Source organism: Chiloscyllium plagiosum, chromosome 2 (assembly GCF_004010195.1).
Source record: "Chiloscyllium plagiosum isolate BGI_BamShark_2017 chromosome 2, ASM401019v2, whole genome shotgun sequence".
Taxonomy (NCBI): Eukaryota; Metazoa; Chordata; class Chondrichthyes; order Orectolobiformes; family Hemiscylliidae; genus Chiloscyllium; species Chiloscyllium plagiosum.
Genome location: NC_057711.1, coordinates 140,812,235 through 140,834,808, shown reverse-complemented (window position 1 = coordinate 140,834,808; position 22,574 = coordinate 140,812,235). Strand labels below are relative to the sequence as shown.

Here is a 22,574-nt window from a genome sequence, read left to right as displayed (position 1 = left end):
TCAATCACCCACTCAGAGATGGCACTGCATATATTATAAAGGCTGGAGAAGCAGGGATCTGCACACAGTCTGACACTGGGCTTATGTTTGTAGAAACTAATATGAGTGCAGAGAAATCAGTTCACAAGAGTACAAGATTGAACACTGGTTCTGCTGTAATGGAGTCAGATCAGAACTTAGAAGAAGCTCAATGGGTATATAACCAAATGCTTGTTGTACTTCAAAGACTGTACATAATGTCAAGGAATATGGGAGTATTGATCACCAATTCCACAAAGGGTTTTGCACAGAATTTGCACTCCATCTTCTGCATTTCCAGACTGGGTGGTCGTCTCCAGCAGTATACCTACGGCATCCAATGTAATGCAACATAAGATGATTGATATCACTACTTCCATTGTAGTTAATTGTGGCTCGAGATGCCACTATTCAAAGCAGTGCTTAGACAGCTGTGGAAAGATGGCTCTAATAATAATGGCCTATATCCCGAGGGAAGATGATGGGCCTATTAGCAAGTAACCTGTCAATCTGAATGGTCAATGTCCAGTCTAGCTAATCCACTGCATAGGCCATCTTGATTGCCATGTAGCTTGGCTGTTTGTTATGGATCTAAGTAGTCATTGACCAAGTACGACATGTCAAATTAAATTTTGTCAGGACCAGGGACCCATGTGACAATTGTCCAGTTGTGAGTTTTGGAGTCATAATCACAGAGCTGTATAGCATAGAGACAGACACTTTGATCCAATTCGTCCATGCCAACCAGACATCCTAAATTAATCAAGTCCCTTTTGCCAGTATTTGGCCCAAATCACTCTAAACCCTTCCTATTCATACACCATCTATATGCCTTTAAATGTTGTAATTGTACCAGCCTGCACCACTTCCTCTGACAGCTCATTCCATACATGCATCACTCTCTGCGTGAAAAAGTGCCCCTTAGGTACCTTTTAAACCTTTCCCTCTCACCTTAAATCTATGCTCTCTGGTTTTAGACTCCACTACACTGGGAAAAGGCCTTGGCTATTCACCCTATCAATGCCCCTCATGATTTTGTAAACTTCCAATAAGATCATCCTTCAGCCTCTGATGCCCTATGGAAAGCGGCCCCAGCCTATTCAGCCTCTTCCTATTGCTCAAATCCTCCAACCCTGGAAAACAGCTTCAGTCTATTCAGTTATAGAGTCATAGAGGTGTACAGCATGGAAACAGACCCTTTGGTCGAACTTGTCCATGCCGACCTGATATCCTAACCGTCTCTCCCTTTCTTCTCTTCAGATTTGATTGGAGGCTACTGGAGTACAAAGTAAGTTAAAGCACAGAAAGTCCTTCCCAAACATTTCTCTCATGATAGTATGTAGTCCCAAATGGGGTCTTAACCATAAGAATATAAGATATAAAAGCAAAATTAAGCCATTCTGCCCATTGAATCTGTTCCACCATTTGATCATGACCCGATATGTTTCTCAACCCCATTCCCCTGCCTTCTCTTGGTAACCCTTGAGCCCCTGATTAATCAAGAGCTATCTATCTCTGTCTTAAATACACTCCACAGCCTGCTGCAGCAATAGTCCCACAGATTAACCATCCTCTAGCTGAAGAAATTCCTCCTCATCTCAGTTCTAAAGGGTCATCCCTTCACAACCCGATGGTCCATTACTACCTCCCTACCAACACCATTCATGCTCTGCACATCTCCAGATGACCTACCCAATTCAACCACTGAATCCTTCAATAGGTCTTCAATTGTGCATGGTTTACCTGTGAAATCTGTTGAAGAGCAAATTGACACAGACCTAAAATGCCTAAGTTATGAGGCTGCGAGTAAACAGTACCCAGATTAACAAACTGTGATTAGAGCTGACTCATGTGGATTATCTAGAACACATTCTGTCGCTTTGAGTGGTGTGGATGCTTTTTGGGCTGACTGTGCCCCAATTCAGTCTTGAAGATATTGGTACAAAACCTGGACATGGGGGTGGTATGACGTGATACCTGCTGCAATATTTAACACTAATGAAATATGGGTTGTGCAGACTTGGATAATTCAGTGAACGTTTAATACAGCTCTTGGTATTTAGATATGAGCATTACAATCACAAGCACTTGCATGTCTGGGCTGAAACTAAGCAATTCAATGTGCTGTAGTGCACTGCCCTCAACGTGTCATGCTGCAAGAGGTCTAAGTTCAATAAATGGACATTGCTAGCATTATACCATAAGGTCATGTGCTATGGTATGGAAATGACATTGGCGAGCATGTTCTCAAAAGTATATCACATGTCTGCTTTGAGATATAACAGCCCCACACAGATACTACATTTTAAGTCCTTCATGGATGACGGCATTGCTGGTTAGGCCAGAATTTATTGCCCATCCCTAATTACCCACAGGGCAGTTAAGAGTCAACCACATTTTGCTGTGGGTCTGGAGTCGCATATAAGCCAGACCAGGTAAGGATGGCAGTTTTTTTCCCTAAATAGCATTAGAGAACCAGATGGGTTTTTCTCGACAATGGGCTCATGGTCATTCTTAGGACCTTAATGCCAGATTTTTTAAAACTTAATTTAAATTCCACTTTCCGCCAAGATGGGATTCAAACCCAGGTTCTCAATTACCTGGCTCTTTGGATTAATAGTTGAGTGACATTGCCACTAGGCCATCACTTTCCCAAGTATGATAAGTGATAATGCAGATATAGTAAGAAAGTAAGGCAGGTTTAGACAGGTGGAGATAGTGGATGGTCGTCTTCAAAATGAAAATGCATTCCCTTTCTTTCCCTTGCTCCTCATCCACACCCAGTAAACAGATAAAGAGGTAATCAGTTTCATAATAAAACTCATTAAATTGCAAGGAGATAATTACATGACACTTTAAGTTTTAAACAGCCACTAGTTTCTGGCCACATTTTCCCTTTGTTCCCAAGGGTGTCTGCCCTTCTCTCCCCTTTGTAGCCACTAATTTCTCCCTTACCATTCTTGTGAGCCTCCCATCTTTGAACCCACTTGGAAAACTGTCTGCTCCTGCTGTGGCCTCACCCAGCAGTTTCTCTGGACACTCTGGCAGCAGAGTCACTGGCCTTGGCTTTGCCCAGCCAACCTGCTCCACCTTACCCTCACTGAGCCTCGTTTATCGCTGCTACCCACCTTCTCTAACAGAGGCTGTTTCACTCCCATCAGCAGCAAATGCAAGGGAGAAGCAACTTTTGATTGGTGTAGCATCTCCTTTCAAACTTTTTCAGTTTCTGAATTGGGCAAAACTCTTTTCTGTTTGGTTGTCCCTGTGATCCATCCTTCTGAGACAATTTGGCAATTTTCCCCGCCTAATTTGCCAGCTGTCCTTGTGCATTTTGAAAGTTGAACCAAAAACATCTCAAACATCAAGCCTTACTGAAGTGCAGCTAAGGTAATTAATCCCTCAAGACCCTGAGTGGATATGGCTTCCTGCTTTCTCCTCCTTCCTTTTTTAGCAACTTGTCCTGTTTTACATGGCCTCTCTTCATTCTAGTAGTCACATTTAATTCATAGATGAAGCCCTTGTCAGGAAGCAACTAGTTTTAGTTTAAATTTTTAAACAAACAGAGAAGCACTTTAGTATCAGCCAGATCTCTTGATGTAGACTACTCAAACCTTAGTCAAATACAGTATAAGAAAGCTTCAAAACTGGGTTGAATGGTGCCAGGAGCCAAAAGAGAAATAATTCAGCTGCTAGTTTGTAACTAGCACTCATAAGGGTAAGGGATCCTTCATCTCATTTAACCTCGGGGCGTCAGCTGTGGAAGTTAAAGATACTTTGTTACCAGAGCATGGAAGTGAGCAGTGATTCAGTATTGCAGATTGCCTGACATTTTAACCTGCCTGATCTATAAGCTGTCAGGTGATAATTTGATGTGCATGCACAAACCCCTTTGCCAAAATCGTGTCCGGTACACTTCCTATCAGAGGTGTGCATGCACTTTTCAGATGCCAAAATTATTCAGTGGTTTTGGAATGCCCCTTAAAGTGCACAGCTCAAGTGAAGTCCCTTCCATTCTTAAAAGCATCAGGATTAGAAAATATACCTGAAATATGTTAGAGTCCAGTCTCAGCACAGCTGCATCAAGTTCTTTCCAGTAACAGTGATTGGGGTACAAATAAATACAGCATTCAGATCTAACAATCAACATGGTTATTACATTTATCTAAATCTGCAAGTACTTCAGTAAAATGTAGACAAGATGTTCTGGAGTTTGAGAGGAATTTAGTCTTCACACTGAAACCCCTCCTGGAGTTTTATGTTTTTAAATGAGACCTTCCAATGAGTCTGCGTATAGTGAAGGAGAAATGCATGTACCTTTATTAACAAAGATTTTCTTAAAAATTACTTGTTTTCCAACTTCCGATTGAATTTTCAGTCTAAATTGGTTATTCCTACATAATTATTATTCTTTGTTGGGCTTAAGACTCAATTGTTCCTCCCTGTGTGATCCATTATTCTTGGCCTAGGGACTGGGAAGAGACTTGTGTCCATCCTCCCAGCAACACCATCCTGCACCCAACAATTGCAAATGTGAAGGAACATTAATCCTGTGGATTTTCTTCTGCTTTCTGTGAAGTTCAATTTAAGGTGGGCCAAATTATCTTTATTTGTCCATAATTATCTTGTGATTAATGACTCACCTATTCTTCCCAGTCCAACGATGCCCACAGTGCTGTCTGACAGTCCATAACCACAAAGCCACATGGGTGTCCACGTGCCCCAGCCACCACTGGAAGTAGAAAGAATTCAGTTATTGGAGCATGACAGCTTAGATCAAATCAACACAAATCTATATTTCAAACAGAACATTTTGAATCAAAATAAAAGAACTATTCTAACATATAAACTTTGAGCTGTTAAAATACATAGGGCTAGAAAGTGATCAGAGTCTGCTTTTAATCCGCATGCCTCTACAGGTAGGCCTGAGGTCAGTGTGGGATTGGGTCCCAATCACATTTACATCAATGGATCTGCTAATACCAGGTAAAAAACCGAAAGATCTGCAGCTGTTGGAAATCAGAAACAAAAACAGAAATTGCTGGAAAATATCAGCAGGTCTGGCAGCATCTGTGGAGAAAGATCAGAGTTAACATTTTGGGTCAAGTGGCCTTTTTCCAGAATAACAGATGTTTGCCACATTGTCAATGGTTCAAAGGTAATTCATAGTTTGTGGTGAAGTACACCTGGAGGCCCTATCATGTGTAAGGAGGCATTGTAGAGGAGCACTCCTGCTGGATCTGGATCAATGTACTTTTGGCCCAATTGGAACAGCCCTGACTCCTGCTTCACTCTGCGAGATCTAATTTAGCAGAGTCTAAATAGGGACTCAGCTAGTTAAAATTTCCACACAACAGTGGTTGTGTACAGCTCAGTGCCTCAGTGTTTTTATCATATATCCTTCGAATACAGTTTTTGGTGGAGCCAAGTCAACAGGCATTACTTTTGTTGGTTTGGTAATGAGGACATACAGAACAGTATGTCCAGCAAAGAGCTGAAACAAAGAAAGCAAGTAGAATTTTTAAAGATTGTTTTTGCTCTCCTCTAGAAATATTTCCAGACAGGCAGAACACCTCATGTTAATTACAGCGATACTATTTGAGCAAGAAGCTTTAGAATGGCAATAGGACTGACTCTTCATTGAGGATGAGTGTCTGTTAAAGTATTATCTGGGTAAAAGAGTAATTGTTCTTTCTGATATTTATGAGGAGATTGTTCCAATAGTTTTTGTCTAGTGTATTATAGTTTAGTTTTTCTTTGTGTTCTAAACTTTTATGTTCTTCTGTTGAAAGTATATTGGCAGCCTCTTGCAAATAATTTCAGAATTGACCTTCATGGTAAACAAAATGAAAAATAAAATTTATAGTCTATCAAGCTAGGTTTCATTTTGGGATTTCACTTGTCCAGTTTTACCATCAACTGGGATCGTAGCAGGGTGCAGTATTAATCTTAAATATCCAAATGAGATTTTGCTTTAACAAGACTTGAAAACCAATAGAGTAAAAAGACTTCAAAATAATTGCATTTCTACAGTTCATACAATGGTAACAAGTCAGTACAATCAAGCCTTCTGCATGAAAAAAAGGAAAAGCAAATATTGAAAATAAATTTTTGCCTTTGCCTCTAAGAACTATAATATATGGAAGGACAAAGCAAATCCCTTTTCCGAAATGGACACAGGTTATCATATTTACAATTGACACAGTAACTGCACAAGACTAAATGTGATCACTTTTGCTTTGAATATTAAGTCCTCCAATTCAGAAAATTTCAGACAACAAAAGTCAGTTTACTTTTTGGCTTCAGCTACTGCCTCCATCAGTCGACGAGATGTTGCCAGGAGCAAGGCGACAGTGAGTTCAGCGGAGGCATTGGTCAGGACATCAGGAGTATAGCCCACTCGAATTCCCCTTCAAACACAGGAAATATGGAAATTAATATTCCACTTTGCAACAGGCTCAATGTTCATGTCACTGCATAAAATTCAAACTTGTGTTGAATTCTATTTTACAAATTTAAGTTTTTGTCGCACACCTAGAAACCAGAGACCAAGCAATTAGTGCAGTAGGAAATATCCTTTGTTCATTATTCTCAGACTGTTTAGAAGTTCAAATTACATCAAATAGATCCTGTTACTCAGCGGTGAATAACACTTCTGCTACACCAAGTTTTCAAGCAAACATTACTTGAGACTGATGAAGAAAGGCAAACCCAAAACTTTTCATCTCATTGAATGCACAGTGATGTCAGGATAAATCAAAGAGTCAAGGGATGTGGGGTTGCTGGGAAGAAACAGGAACATGACAAACAGACTTATGTGAGGAACAAGTTTGTGATTCAAAAACCCAGTGGCCATGAGTCAGAGTCTGTGAGTGTTCTGAAGAAGGGTCACTGGACCTGAAATGTTAATTCTGCTTTCTCTCTCCACAGATGCTGTCAGACTCCTGTGTTTTCCAGCAATTTCTGTTTTTGCTTCTGATTTCCAGCATCCGCAGTTATACAGTCATGGAGTCTGAGTCATATGACATCCAACCCTAGCAACATCCACGTAAATATTTTCTGAGCCCTTTCAAGTTTCACAACATCCTTCCGATAGGAATGAGACCAGAATTACATGCAATATTCCAAAAGTGTCATATAATGTCCTGTACAACCATAACATGACTTTCCAACTCATATACTCAGTGCTCTGACCAATAAAAGAAAGCATACCAAATACCTTCTTCACTATCCTATTTACCTATGACTCCACTTTCAATGAACTATGAACCTGCACTCGAAGGGGTCTTTGTTCAGCAACACTCCCTAGGACCTTACCATTAGGTGTATAAGTTCTACTCTGATTTGCTTTTCCAAAATGCCACAGCTCACATTTATCAAAATTAAACTTCATCTGTCACTCCTCAGCCCATTGTCCCAGCTGATCAAGATCCCGTTGTACTGAGGTAACCTTCTTCGCTGTCCATTACAACTCCAATTTTGGTGTCAACTATACCTCCTATGTTCACATCCAAATCATTTATATAAATGATGAAAAGCAGTGGACCCAACACCGATCCTTGTGACACACCACTGGTAACAGGCCTCCAGTCAGAAAAGCAACCCTCCACCACCACCCTGTGTCTTCTATCTTTGAGCCAGTTCTATGTCCAAATGGCTAGTTCTCCCTGTATTCCATGAGATCTAACCTTGTTAACCAGTCTACCATGAGGAACCTTGTCAAACGCCTGACTGAAGTCCATAGATTTAATATGAGAAGACATTTAAAACGGACCTAAGGGATGACTTTTTCAAGAGGATGGTGCACGTATGGAATGAGCTGCCAGAGAAGATGCTGAAGGCTGGTAGGATTACAACATTTAAAAGACTTCTGAATGGGTATATGAATAGGAAGAGTTTAGAGGGATAATGGCCAAATGCTGGCAAATGGGTCTAGATTAATTTAGGATATCTCGTCAGCCTGGATGAGTTGGACCAAAGAGTCTGCTTTTGTGCTGTACATCTCTATGACTCAATGTGTCTTCTTGACCACCTTATCCACTTGTATTGCTACTTTTAGGGAACTGTGGAACCGTACACCTTGATCCTGTTGTATGTTGATGCCACTAAAGATTCCTCCATTTGCTTGGTATTAGATCTTTCAAAATGCATCATCTCGCATTTGTCCAATTTAAACTCCATTTGCCATTTCTCTGCCCAAGTCACCAGCCTATCTATGTCCTGCTGTATCGTCTTGCAATCCTCCTCACTATCTGCAGCTCCTGCAATCTTTGTGCTTTTGTCAAACTTACTAATCAGGCTACCGATATTGTCTCCAAATCATTTACTTATATTACAAACAACAGGGATGTCCCTGCATTAACCCTGTAGAACACTACTGGTCACAGATCTCCAGTCAGAAAATCACCCTTCCACTGCCACTGTCTGTCTTTTGTAACAAAGCCAGTTCTGTATCCACCTTACCAGCTCACTGCAGATTCCATGTGACTTCACCTTTTATATCAGCCTGATATGAGAGACCTTGTCAAAGGCCTTTCTATAGTCCACAATGACAACATCTTCTGCCCTGCCCTCATTTTTATCACTTCCTCAAAAAACTCAATCAATTATGTGAGGCATGATCTTCCCCACTCAAAGCCATGCTGCCTATAACTAATAAGCCCATATTTTACCAAATCCTATCCCTAAGAATCTTCTCCAATAATTTCTCTGCCACAGACATAAGGTACACCGATCTGTAATTTCCCAGATTATTCCTGTCGCCCTTCTTAAACAAAGGGCTGTACTGTTCTTTGTTCTCTGCTGTTTGAAGGCAAATCTAAAATAAAGGAGTTCCTCAGGGGACTGTCTTAGGCTCAGCCCATCTGCAGCTGCTTCAACAAACACCTTCTTCTTTCATAATGGCTAGAAGTGGGAATGTTTATTATTTATTGCCAAATATTCAACATCATTTGCACCTCCTTGTGTACTGAAACAGCCTGTGTCCATGTGTAGCAAGACGATTTACTGATAAAGGGCAAGTAACATTCACAACATATCAGTGCCAAACAATGAATGTCTCCAACAACAGAGAATCTAAAAACACTTCCCTGACCAATAAAAGAAAGCATACCAGCACTACCACTACTGGACCTTCCACCATCACCACTCTGGGAGTTGCCATTCACCAGAAACTGAAATAGCCACATAAACGCTATGATTACAAGAGCAGTTATCAGATGAGGAATTTTGTAGGAAGTAACTCACCTCTTGACTCCCCAGTACCAGTCTGCCATACAAGGCAGGATTGTGATGGAATACCTGTCTGGATGAGTACAAATCTAACACATTCAAAAAGCTTGACCCCATTCAGGATAAGACAGCCTGTTTGATTGGCACCCCATCCACTACCTCAGCATTCATTCCGTTCAACACTGAATAAAGCAGTATGTATAATTCATAAGATGCATGCAGTTCCTTCGACAACAACTTCCAAGCTTATTGCCTCTATGATCTAGAAGAAAAATGGTAACAAATCAGCTATAAGTTCTCCTCCAAGTCCTGACTCGGAACTATATCACCATTCCTTCACCACTCCTGGGTTAAAATCCTGTAACTCCCTTCCTGACAGCACAATGGAAGTACTTACACTCAGTAAGACTCCAGTAGTTCAAGAAGATGACTCACCATCACCTTTCCATGTGCAATAAATGCTGTTCTGGCCACTGATGTCCACATCCCAGGAATAAATGGTCAGAAAAATTGAAATATCACTAACTGGTACAGAAAATAATCAAAAGGTCAATGGAATGCTGAAATTTGTGTCTAGAGGACAAAAATACAAGGTCATTGAAGTCATACTATAGCTATTCAAAGCCACAAATAGAGAACAGTGAGCAGTTCTGGGAACTACACCTTTGGGAAGATATTTTAGTTTTGGGGGCTGTGGAGCATCGATTTACCAGAATGATACATGAACTCAAAGGTTTAAATTATGAGGCATGACAAAATCTAGGGTTGTACTCCCTGAAATTAGAAGGTTAATCAGCAGTCTAATGGACTTTTATGATATTAAAGGGAACTGATAAAGGGAACCTATATTCTCTGTTTGATTAATTGGTAAGTCTAGAACTGTGAACATCTCTGAGGGAAGAGTTTAAAAATTACAGCCAGACCTTCCAGGAATGAGGCTAGTAAACATTCCTTTCACAAAAATGCCACTGCAAATTTGAAAATCTCTTGTGAAAATGGTGAATTGATGCTAGCTCCATTGTTAATTTTAGATTGGAGATTGATAGGTTTCTGTTAAGCAAAGCTTTGAAGAGGTATGGGGCAGAGGTAGTTGTATGGAGCTAAGACTAGCTGTGACCTCAATAAGTGATGGAAAAGGTGGAAGTAGTTAAACAGTCTCCTCCTCCTGTCATTGAATCCAAGTCTCAGAGATGAAAAGCTTGTTACAATCCACTGTGTTACTCAGTTCAAAATTATACACTTGTCAAGAATGTAGATACTTCTAAATAAGGAAAATTATCTTCAGACAATAATATTGTACATTGCACTATAGTTTCTTAGATACTATATTCTGCATAAAAAGTTAAGTTTTTGAGGGTGTTGTGTTGTACAAAATGAATAACACTGACATTTTATTTTTAATATTTTACCTTTTTTTAATTTCTTCGAGAGAAAGATGATCGAACCCCACAGACATGGTGCTGATAACTTTCAAGTTGGGTCCTGTATTAGGAGAATAATCTTAAAATGAAACCAAGCTAACTTGGTAAGAATTAAAAAGTTTTCATCTTATACTGGATAGAATTTCATTCTATATTATAGCATCTATTATTAAATTTCAAGCTTCTAAGGAAAGTTGCAAAAGACTTGGCTTAGTGGCAAAATTTCTGCCTGAGAGTTGGGAGGTTATGAATTCATGATCTATTTCAGACTTCTGTTCTGGGCATGTGAGTTCTAAAGCTGGATTTAATGGAGTGCCATCGTCTCTACACCTCAATTAAAAATTCAGGGTTGGGGTGGGTGGAGACAGCTGCTTTGCAACGCTTAAACATGCAAATTGACAACTGAATGACTCCCTCAACAACGCAAAGTCCCACATCAGAGAGGTGCCAGTGAAATGTAGGCTGACCGTTCTCTAGCATGGAGTGGAGGCACGAACTGAAACTGCAGCAAGGCACATTAAGAGATTACAGCACTGGATCTGGAATAGCATGCAAACCAGGGTTCTCATGAAGATCAGAAAAAGGATGTTACTTGTTTGGGTCCTGCTGATGAGCCATGATGGGGCATTAAGGAGGGAAGGCCACCTTACTCAAACTCCACTAACTCATACAGAGAAATCTACTGGGCTGGATGCTTGTCATTGACCACTTTTGCTATGGGCTAAGTACCATCTCTATGGGTCATTATGCAGGTATGGGGATGGGAGTTTGCATTTGGAGGCTCAGGAGGCCAAGTCATTGAGTGTATTTAAGAATGAGATAGATAGGTTCTTAACTATAAGGGGATTGAAATGTATGGGGAGAAGGCAGGAGAATGGGGTTGAGAAACATATCAGGCATGATTGAATGGCTGAACAAACTCAATGGGCCGAATGGCCCAATTCTACTCCAAAATATTATGGTATTCTGGACAAAAAGACCAAATTTTCAAGGATTAAAATCAATGAGAATGGAAGATTCTTGAGTTAAGAAGATAATATCCTGGAAAACATTCATTGTGAAAGCTTATGATTAAAGGTTACCGGGCTGGGAAAGGAAAAGAATGAAAATAAACTCTTAGGTGCTAAGAATTACTTTGGAATGGTTCCAGGAGAATTGAATGCTTACATAAAAGTTAGCATAAATCTTAACTTTAAAGTGGCATTTTTCAGATGTGGTAAACATAAAAGGGGCAGTTTCTGTTCTGTTCTTGAAAGTATGATTTGTCGACTGTAATAGTGCTTAATCTATTTTGCTTTCACAGCAACATTCTTCAAACTTGAAATCTTGTCATGCCAGCCATACCAGAAGTTCAAATTTCTTTTTAAAAGTTATTAGTCTCTCAGGCATTGTATCAAAATGCTCCTTGAATTCTAAATAAAAGTAATTACTTACTTCAGTCTTTTAAATTTAACAAAGATTCATTATAGAAATTATATAAAATTGTACCTGCAGTATCTAAAAGTTCCTTATCTATTTTCTCGGTCAATAAACAGTATAATCCATCTACTCCAGCAACCCCTTTTAACAGATCTGTGCGAGGTACAAGGTCATCAGAATCCCAGTGCTTAATATCACAGCTGAAATTTAAAAAATACACAAAATGAACCTATTAGTGTTTACTGTAGATCAGCGGTAGCCTTTGAATCAGAGTTATGCTCAAGTTCTACTTCATACTGAATACACAACCTACATTTAAAAATCAGTGCAGTGATGAATCTTCTCAGTACTGATGGGGGTGCATTTTTCAGTTCAGATGTTAAAACCTTGACCCCTCTGAGGTAGATATAAAGATGTCCCATGGCACCATTTGAGTTTTCCTCAGTGTTCTGACCAATGTTCATTCCCATACAACACCCAAAACCAAATTATACAGTCATAATCTTGCTGTGTGTGGAACATTGTTTCTTCTATTATTATGACAATGACTACAATTCAAAAATAGGAGAAAGTGAGGACTGCAGATGCTGGAGATCAAAGCTGAAAAATGTATTGCTGGAAAAGCGCAGCAGGTCAGGCAGCATCCAAGGAGCAGGAGAATCGATGTTTCGGGCAACAATCCTGAAGCATTCCTGAAGAAGGGCTTAAGCACGACACGTCGATCCTCCTGCTCCTTGGATGCTGCCTGACCTGCTGCACTTTTCCAGCAACACATTTTTCAGCTACAATTCAAAAATACTCCATACTTCAGTACTTTGAAACATCTTCAAGTGTGTTCATGAAAACTAAGACTAATGGAAGATTATATCAGAAGGGGTGAAGGCATGAGAATTGTGCCTGAGTTTTGATAGAACTGTGTTGAGGTTATTTTCCAGAAATAATAAAACAATGAATGTTTTCCAGGATATTATCTAGTTAGATCGAGATATTGAAAATAATTAAGTTTAGAGGATTTAACAGAACCAAAAGTTGAAAAATTCCCAAATTTTATCCTAGGGCATTGAAATAGTTATCCAGTAGTTGTAGAAATAGTGGACGCATTGATATTATTTCAAACTTTATAGATTCGGGAGTAGTGCCCACAGGTTGGAAGGTTGCAAATACAACATCACCATTTAAGAAAGGAGTGAGAGGGAAAATGAGGCACCATTGGACACATTAGCCTGATGACAGACAATACTAGAATTCATGATAAAGAATGTGATAAGTAGACACTTATAAAACAATAATCTGATTAGACAGTCAACATGGATTTATGCAAAGGAGAATTATACTTGACAAGACTGTTGAGATTTCTGAGGCTGTTACACCAATCGAGCAGATAAGTGGAACGAGTGGATGTGGTGTATTTGGTTTTTCAGAAGGCTCATAAGATCCCAAACAGAAGATTAGTAAACAAGATTGGAACACATGGGAAAGGGGGTAATCTACTGGCATGGATCAAAAATATGATAATGAAAAGAGTAGGAATAAACAAGTCATTCTCATTTAGTGCTTTGTGATGAGTGGGTTGGGGGGTGGTGGGGCGCGGTACTGCAAGGATCAGTGCTTGTATCCCAGCTGTTTGCAATCATTACAATGATTGGGATGTGGGGGACCACATATACTACTTCCAAGTTTGCAGCTAACAAATCTTGGTGGGAATGTGTGTTGAGAAAATGGTGCAAAGAGATTGCATGGTGATTTGAACAAGCTGAGTAAATAGGAAAGAACATGGTTGATAGAATATGATGTGAATAAGTGATCAGAGGAATGGAAGTATGTGTGAGATTGGAAAGTACAGATGTGAAGATAGGACTTGGGTGAACTTGTTCATGAGTTATTTAAAGTTTACATCTTGGGTAACAAACAATCAAGAAGGAAAATAATGGTAGGATGGCCTTTATCACAAGAGGATTTGAATGTAAATGTAAAGATGTCTTACATCAATTGCTTAGAAGGTTGGTGAGACTGCACAAGTATTTCATACATTTTGGACCCATTACCCAAGGAAGTATAATCTTGTCATAGAGGGCGGGAAATAGAGTGCACCAGAATGGTTCCTGAGATGATGGGGCTATCCTGTGAGGAGACTGGACCTGCATCCTCTTGAGAGTTTCAAAGAGAGAGACCTGATTTGGTTGAAACCTACACAATTCTTTTTCAGGGCTAGAAAGGGTAAATGCATATAGAACCAGGGGAGGCAATCTCAGAATAAGGGGCATGCCATTTGGAACTAAGATGAGGAAGATTTTATTGACTTAGAGGATAGTGAATATTTGGAATTCTTTACTCCGATAACTGAGCTTCCTCTGAATACATCCAAGACAGGGAAGGCTAGTTTTCTGGATACTTATGACATCAAAGGAGATGGTAGTAGTGGGGGGAAATGGTCATGAGGTAGATGATTAACCATGATCTATTTGAAAGCAGAGCAAATTAAAAAGGAGGGTCTCGCCCTCCTCCTATGTTATCTATTCTTTGCAGTTCCAGTTATTATTTCAGATTTTCTGCTTTTGCAATTTAACTTTAATTCTCTTACTTTATTTTTGTATGCATGTCTTTCTTCCTACATTTTCATGCCCTCTTTGTAGCCAGATGTACACCCATTTCATAGAATTATAGAATGATGAAGCACTAAAGAAGCCCAATCAACCATTTTAACTGTGCTGGTTTTTTGAAAGATCTATCCAAATCACTGCACTGCCCTGTCTTTTCCCCTGCAAATGTTTCCCCTTCAATCAGTTCTCCAATTCTTTTTATCAGTTATTATTGAATCAGTTTCCAACATCTGTTCAGGTAGGCAATGCACTACAGATCATAACAATTCACAGTGTACATTTTTCTTCCTTCATGTCACCAGTGGTAAATAACCTTGTCAATGTTTTTTGGTTAACAACCTCTCTGTCACTGAAGTATTAGTTAACCAATCAAAAACCATGAATGATTTTGAACATTTCAATCAAATCTTCTCTTAACTTGTTCTGCTTCACAGAGAACAATGTCAGTTTCTCCAATTCTTTCACACAATTGACCTACCTCATCTATAGTACTATTATAGAACATTACAGCGCAGTACAGGCCTTTCGGCCCTCGATGTTGCGCTGCCCTGTCATACTAATCTGAAGCCCATCCCAACTACATTATTCCATGTACGTCTATTTGCCTGTCCAATGACGACTTAAATACACTTAAACTTGGCGCATCTACTACTGATGCAGGCAAAGCATTCCATACCCTTACTACTCTCTGAGTAAAGAAACTACCTCTGACATCTGTCTTATACCTATCTCCCCTCACTTTAAAGTTGTGTCCTCTCGCGTTTACCGTCCCCATACTTGGAAAAAGGTCTCCCTGTCCACCCTATCTAACCCTCTGATTATCTTGTATGTCTCTATTAGGTCACCTCTCAACCTTCTTCTCTCTAACGAGAACAGCCTCAAGGCCCTCAGCCTTTCCTCGTAAGACATTCCTTCCATACCAGGCAACATCCTAGTAAATCTCCTCTGCATCCTTTCCAAAGCTTCTACATCCTTCTTATAATGCGGTGACCAGAACTGTACACAATACTCCAAGTGTGGCCGTACCAGAGCTTTGTACAGCTGCAGCATAACCTCCTGGTTCCAGAACTCAATCCCTCTATTAATAAAGGCCAAAACACTGTATGCCGTCTTAACAACCCTGTCAATCTAGGTGGCAACTTTCAGGGATCTGTGTACATGGACACCAAGATCTCTCTGCTCATCTGCACTCCCAAGAATCCTACCATTAGCCCAGTACTTTGCATTCCGATTACTCCGGCCAAAGTGTATCACCTCACACTTGTCCATACTAAACTCCATTTGCCACCTCTCAGCCCAGCTCTGCATCCTATCTATGTCTCTCTGCAACCTGCTACATCCTTCGTCACTATCCACAACTCCACTGACCTTAGTGTCATCCGCAAATTTACTAACCCACCCTTCTAAGCCCTCATCCAGGTCATTTATAAAAATGACGAACAGAATGGACGCATCACCAACCCTTGTAGTACGCCGCTAGTAACTGGACACCAAGATGAACATGTTCCATCAACTATAACCCTCTGTTTTCTTTCAGCGAGCCAATTACTGATCCAAACTGCTATGTCTCCCACAATCCCATTCCTCCGCATTTTGTATAATAGCCTACTGTGGGGAACCTTATCGAAAGCCTTGCTGAAATCCATATACACCACATCAACTGGTTTACTCTCATCTACCTGTTTGGTCACTAATCTCCTCTGCATGTTCTGTAAAGCTTTGACATTAAAATAACTGTGCAGAGTTGGTATCCTGTGGAGTAGGCATAGGCCAAATGTAACAATGCAGAACAAACAGGATACTATTATTACTGGGCATCAGCCTCACATTCCTCAGACCTTTGCTGAGGGGCAGTTGGCACTCCTTCCACCCTCAAGTGCCCACTCCTCTTGCCTACAGGACTACAGTTATCTGTGGGAGATCCAGGACCATTGCAAATATTATGATTGAAAACTATTCCCTTTCCTAAAAGGTGTTGAGGAACACAGCTTGTTTGGTTCTGCACATTCGTCAAAGTGCGAGCCCCTACCAGGTGTATGCCAGTGCAGGGACGGTAGCCAGAGCATGCTGGGAAACTTTGTTGCAGGAGAAAGTGAGGACTGCAGATGCTGGAGATTAAAGCTGAAAATGTGTTGCTGGAAAAGCACAGCTGGTCAGGCAGCATCCAAGGAGCAGGAGAATCGACGTTTCGGGCATGAGCCCTTCTTCAGGAATGAGGAAAGTGTGTCCAGCAGGCTAAGATAAAAGGTAGGGAGGAGGGACTTGGGGGTTGGGCATAAGGAAGGCATCGTTGCAAGAGGATTCGCAGTAGGTTAAAGGAGCTGTTGTGTTGCTATGATCTGGCGATGGTGGAGTCCAAGGACCTGCATGTCCTTGGTGGAGTGGGAGGGGGAGTTGAAGTGTTGAGCCACGGGATGGTTGGGTTGGTTGGTCCGGGTGTCCCAGAGGTGTTCTCTGAAACGTTCCGCAAGTTGCCTGGATGCTGCCTGACCTGCTGTGCTTTTCCAGCAATACATTTTCAGCTCAAATTTTGTTGCACCTCTGGTATATGTATTAGGTGTAGAAAAAGAAAATATAATTATCCTGCTCTTCCCTGTCACTGACATTATGCAGTTTCAAGGCAGGAAGGGCTGAATACAGATGGTATACAAATCTCAAAAGCAGTGTTTTAAACAGGAATTGCACAGATAGGGCAGACTGAAATGACATTGTTGAATTGTCTCTGTCCCACTAGAAGTGACATAGATGCATGTTTATTATAAATTTATTCTATAAAAGGGGCCTAAAACTTTCATTACACCCCTCCCCAAAAACAAACTGGTGCTAGGAACAGAGGATGTCTGCTAGAAGTCTATGGGCCTCCATCATAATTCCTGTATGCTCCATGCTTCAATCAAACCCCTCACTATTGCACCCAATTCTCAACACACACCTCTTAACCCCAAACACAACTTGTCTGCTCAGGCCTAATCATTAATTTGAACTCCAAAATTCTCAGATAACATAGGGCCATCGACCTCACATAATGCTGGGACTTTGCTTGAAGATAAAGATGAAACTAACCTATTGGAGAAATCCATAAAGATACCCAGGGCAGGCCAGACAACAAAGCTTGCGTCAATGAGTACATGCCCAACAACGATGTCTTTACTCAATTTCTATTTCTGTGTGGCAATTATCCACATCTGGATTCCTAATTAAACATGTGCCCAGTGGATAAATAAAGGGATAACACTGCTTTGTATCTATCAGTGAGGTTTAACTTCTAATCCAAAAGAAGATTTTAAAGATTTTATCTATTTTATTTCAAACCAGTATCAAGTTGCACTTGAAGAATAAAGTCAAAGTTCATCTGAAGCACTTTGAATTGATGCAGTTGATAACCCATTAATTGAACTGTCATTGATTAACTGTGGTACATCATGAGAATGGGACATTCTGATGAAATATGGGAGAACTCTTGTTTTTTCACAATGTGGCAACCCACTTGTGAAGTGCAGGAATACATGGCTTGTAACATGGATTTTAAGTAGGGTTTAATTTGTGGAGAATGTCCTTTTCTTTAAAAGAGCCCGAAGAAATTTCACCTCAATCAGTGGAATCCAGGATAAGTAACAAAGGAAGATAATTGCTATTTGAGAGATAACGATGCGTTTAAAACAACTGGTCTGTTTGATCAGCTAACTGTAGTCCCTACATTTTTTTTCTGAAACTTCTCTACAACGTTCACATATAGTGCTCAGATCTGGACAAAATATTCCGTGATTTCCTTGTTTTGATACTCTATTCATAAAGCATAGGATTCCCAAAGCTTCCAAGTTTTGTATATCCAAGTCTTGGTCAATTATAAATATCAAGCAAAGCAATGGTCCTAACATGGACCCTGAGGGACTCCCTCTCCCATGATATAGCTTCCTCCAGTCTGAAAAACAATTCTTCACTACAACTGAATTTCCTGTTATTCAGTCAACTTTGTGTCACTGCTGCTATTGACTCTTTTCTTCCCATCGGCTCTAACTTTGCTGATGCAGCACGTTATCAAATCAGCTGCATTTTCCGCATTAACCTTCTGTTACCTAATCAGAACAGAAAATAATTCAGGGGCTCACAATTTACCTTTAACAGATTTGTGTTAACTTTCCTTAATTGATCTATATTTGTTCCAAGAGATTATTAAAGTGTTAGCTTTTAAAGTTTCTCCACCACCAAGGATAAATTGACTGGTTCGTACATAGTTGCTGGGTGTACTTTATGCACTTTTTTGACCGTGCATAAAATTTGTGATTCTCGACACCTTTGACAGAATTCTTATCTAAACAAGGAATGAAAGATTTAAAATGGGTAATTAAAGTAATCAAATTTAATTAAACACATTAAAGAATTACAGCAAATGTGATATGTTGTGTTTTCAGAATATGAGAGCATCTGGATGCCAGTGTACACACAAACATATGAAATTGGAACAGAACTAGATCCTTCAGCTCCTCAAGCTTGCTCCAGCATTCAATAAGATCATGGCCATTCTGCTTGTGTTCCAAATTCCATGTTCCCATCCATCTTGATTACCTTTGATTCCCTTGCCGAACAAGAATTTATCTACCTCTGTCTTAAAAATATTCAATGATTCTGCTTCTACTATCATCTAACACAGAGTTTCAAAGTCAGAAAACCTTCTGAAAGGAAACAGATGTTACAACATTGTAGTGAACCCCTCTGTTAATTAAAGCTCACTTCACCTCGTAATCTGTTAAAATATGAGTGACAGAGAAATCCAAAATTCCACTATTTAAAGAAAACAGCATCAATTTATTTTTTAACTCTAAAAATGAACATTAAAGAACAATTATTTACAACTCTAAGCCCCCTTTCTCTTAACTACTTCTTACCTGTCTCCAACTCTATAACAATATGCTGTTGCAATTATTAAAATTATATCCACTTTATTTCAAAACCACACAGCCTCTGTTGTCTTCTGTGATGTCATTCTTCCGGGCTGCTAAATTTACTGGGTTGTCTGCTTGCTTTTTACTGCGAGTATGTTTCATATGAAAAGGTACCTTTTCATGACGATTGTTTCCTAGTTTCTTGGGTCTGTCTCGATGGCAGTTGCTCTATAACCAATTTTCAAAATGCCCACATCTTTATATCAGATTGTCTCATTGGTTTGATGTTGGCCAAACAATAAATTCAAACTCAATTTGGCTTTTGTATCCTGGGACATAATTTAAACTGGTTAAATTTGAATTGTTGTCAAAACAGCAACCAAAACTCAGGTATCCATTTTACAGCCAAATGTTACATATTTTCAATTTTCTAGTACACTCTGGGACTGCCATCTAGTCATATACACACACGCCTGTAAGATCTCAGTTCAGAGCAGCATTCACTCTCTCTTAAGGAGTGGCATGGTGGCTCAGTGGTTAGCATTGCTGTCTCGCAGCACCAGACACCCGGGTTCAATTCCAGCCTCGGATGACTGTCTGCGTGGAGTTTGCTTGGGTTTCCTCTGGATGCTCCAGTTTCTTCCCACATTCCAAAGATGTGCAGGTCAGGTGAATTGGCCATGCTAATTGGCCGTGATAGGGGAATGGGTCTGGGTAGGTAACTCTTTGGAGGGTCAGTGTGGACTTGTTGGGCCAAAGGGCTGTTTCCACACTGTAGGTAATCTCAATCTAATCTAAAGGTACAGTACATGCCTTCAACTTCATAATGCAGTTCTCCTCACCTTGATCCTAAAAGTGTGAATCCTAATTTTAAAATAGTTCTTCAGAATTGTTCTGAAGAAGGGTCACTGGACCCAAAGAATTAAGTGCTTTCTCTCTACAGATGCTGCCAGACCTTTCCAGTCTTCCAGGTTTTCCAGTCATTTTTGTTTTTATTTCACATCCTTTTCCAATTTTGTCCACCTTGTCAAGACTGCTCAGGATCTTAAATACTTTAATCAGGTCATTCCTCACTCTTCTCTAAGCTCCAGTAGAAACAGGTTCAGCCTGTCCAATCTATTGTCATAAGACAACCCATTCATCCCAGGTATCAATCTAAATTTAACCTACCTTTAACCAAAGAAAACCTGCTCTGCGAACCAATCTCTGAGTCTGTGTTGATTGGTGCGTGTGGAGTGCACCAAACAACAAAATCTTCCAGTTGCCATCCATTTCAACAACCCCCTCCCACTCCCCTAGCAACATGTTCATCCTGGGCCTCCTCCACTATCAAAGTGAGGTCAAGCACAAACTGGGTGAACAACACCTTATATTTCGCTTTGGGAGTTTACAGCCCAACAGCCTCAACATAGAGTTCACCGGCTTTAAGATCTCTTCATCCCCTAGCTTCATCCCATGTCCTGTCCTCCCTGTACTTCCCGCCTCCCTGACTTGACCTAACCTGTCCTTCTTCCTCTTCACCTATCAGCTCCATCCCTCCCCACCAACCCGTCATGATTACCCCATCTGCAACCACCTAACACCATCCCACTCATCCTTCCCCACCACCCCCCTCTCCCTAGTCCCATGCCCCGCCTCTCTAATTACTTATGTGCTCCCTTCCTTGTCCCCAGACCTGATGAAGGGTCTTATCAACCTTCCCTCCATTGACCACACTATTTGACATCAGGTATATCACGGCAGAGGGTCATTGAACAACGATCAGGGTTAGGAGTTCTGGCTAGTTTTCTAGATATCGTGTTGATAACTACAGCACGCCATCACTATTCAGTTTGTAAGACTCCGTTTTCTAACGGACTCTAACTAGCCTGAGACACCCTTTCCACGGGGATCGTGCATGTCCCTATGTCTAATTACATCTGTGAGCCGACTTCGCTCAACTGAAACTGCGCTGCAAACATTTCTCTAACAGATTTATGTTGGATTGAGTTACCGCGGGAGATAGTAGCGCCTAAACATTTCAAAACGATCTTTCTCTTCCCTGACCCATGTAAACACTCGCTGTATATTCTAGCACATTTAAATTTTGCTGCAATAGATGGCCCATTAGAATTCTAATAGTTAATAACTTCGAGATTAGGGAAGAGTCATCCCAGGTAAGGAAAAGAATTCTTTCAATTTTCTTTATGAGAAAGCAAATAAACAACTTTAATTTAAAGACGCAATCAATCTTGATCTCTCCAATGTTCTTTGCTTTCTGGAACTGAGGGGCTGGGGTATCTTGCTCTGCTGATCAACACCTGCTCTGTACCAAGGATGTCTCCTAATTTAAACTATTTCAATTTTTACAGCCTAAGTATAAGGTAGCTGGCGAGTTAGGTTAGAGTTGACCAATGAAGGTTATAAAGTATCTGAATAAATAAGTGGCATTGACATTTTTTTTCTGGACCAGGAATCCTGTAGTAATGAAAACACTCACATGCCCGAGTCTCGGAGCAGGTTCAGCGCTTCCTGTGGGACCCGCCGGCTCACAAACACCTTCGCCAGGGGCCGGTTCCTCTGCATGGTGTGCCCCGCTTCACTGGTCGCAGCTCGGCTCAGCTCTGTCAGGATGCCGCGGCTGAAGCCCCGAAGCCACATGCCTGCCTGCTTAAAGTGCTGCCAAATCAAACAGGGACTTTGAGACCTCTTAACGGGGCTTTACAGTTCATTCAAACAAGGGGAGGCTCCCATTCTGACCAATGTTGAAAGTGAGGACTGCAGATGCTGGCGATCAGAGTCGATCAAGTGTGGGGCTGGAAAAGCACAGCAGGTCAGACAGCATCCAAGGAGCAGGAGAGCCGACGTTTCAGGTATAAACCCCAAATCAGGAATATTGGGGGGAAGGGGCTGGGTGATAAATAGGGATATGGGTAGGGCTGGAGGGGAAAGTAGTTGGGAAGGCCGTGAGGCGGTGATGGTAACAGGATGGAGCAGAGTGTGGAGGATAGGTGAAAAGGAAGATG

At 40.7% G+C, this 22,574-nt stretch overlaps 1 protein-coding gene across 1 annotated transcript in view; it reads right to left on the bottom strand.

Moving 5' to 3' along the window:
• The window catches only part of LOC122564573 (glyoxylate reductase/hydroxypyruvate reductase-like), a 36,993-nt gene extending 14,759 nt beyond the window's left edge, over nucleotides 1-22,234 (bottom strand). Inside the window, exons 1-5 of the mRNA XM_043719675.1 lie at nucleotides 22,049-22,234; nucleotides 12,156-12,286; nucleotides 10,656-10,728; nucleotides 6,309-6,425; nucleotides 4,659-4,747 (exon numbers count right to left, since the gene is read on the bottom strand). Of these exons, the coding sequence (XP_043575610.1) occupies nucleotides 4,659-4,747; nucleotides 6,309-6,425; nucleotides 10,656-10,728; nucleotides 12,156-12,286; nucleotides 22,049-22,209 (571 nt within the window). The 5' untranslated portion in view covers nucleotides 22,210-22,234. The remainder of the gene's footprint in view (nucleotides 1-4,658; nucleotides 4,748-6,308; nucleotides 6,426-10,655; nucleotides 10,729-12,155; nucleotides 12,287-22,048) is intronic.
• Nucleotides 22,235-22,574: the final 340 nt, after the last annotated feature.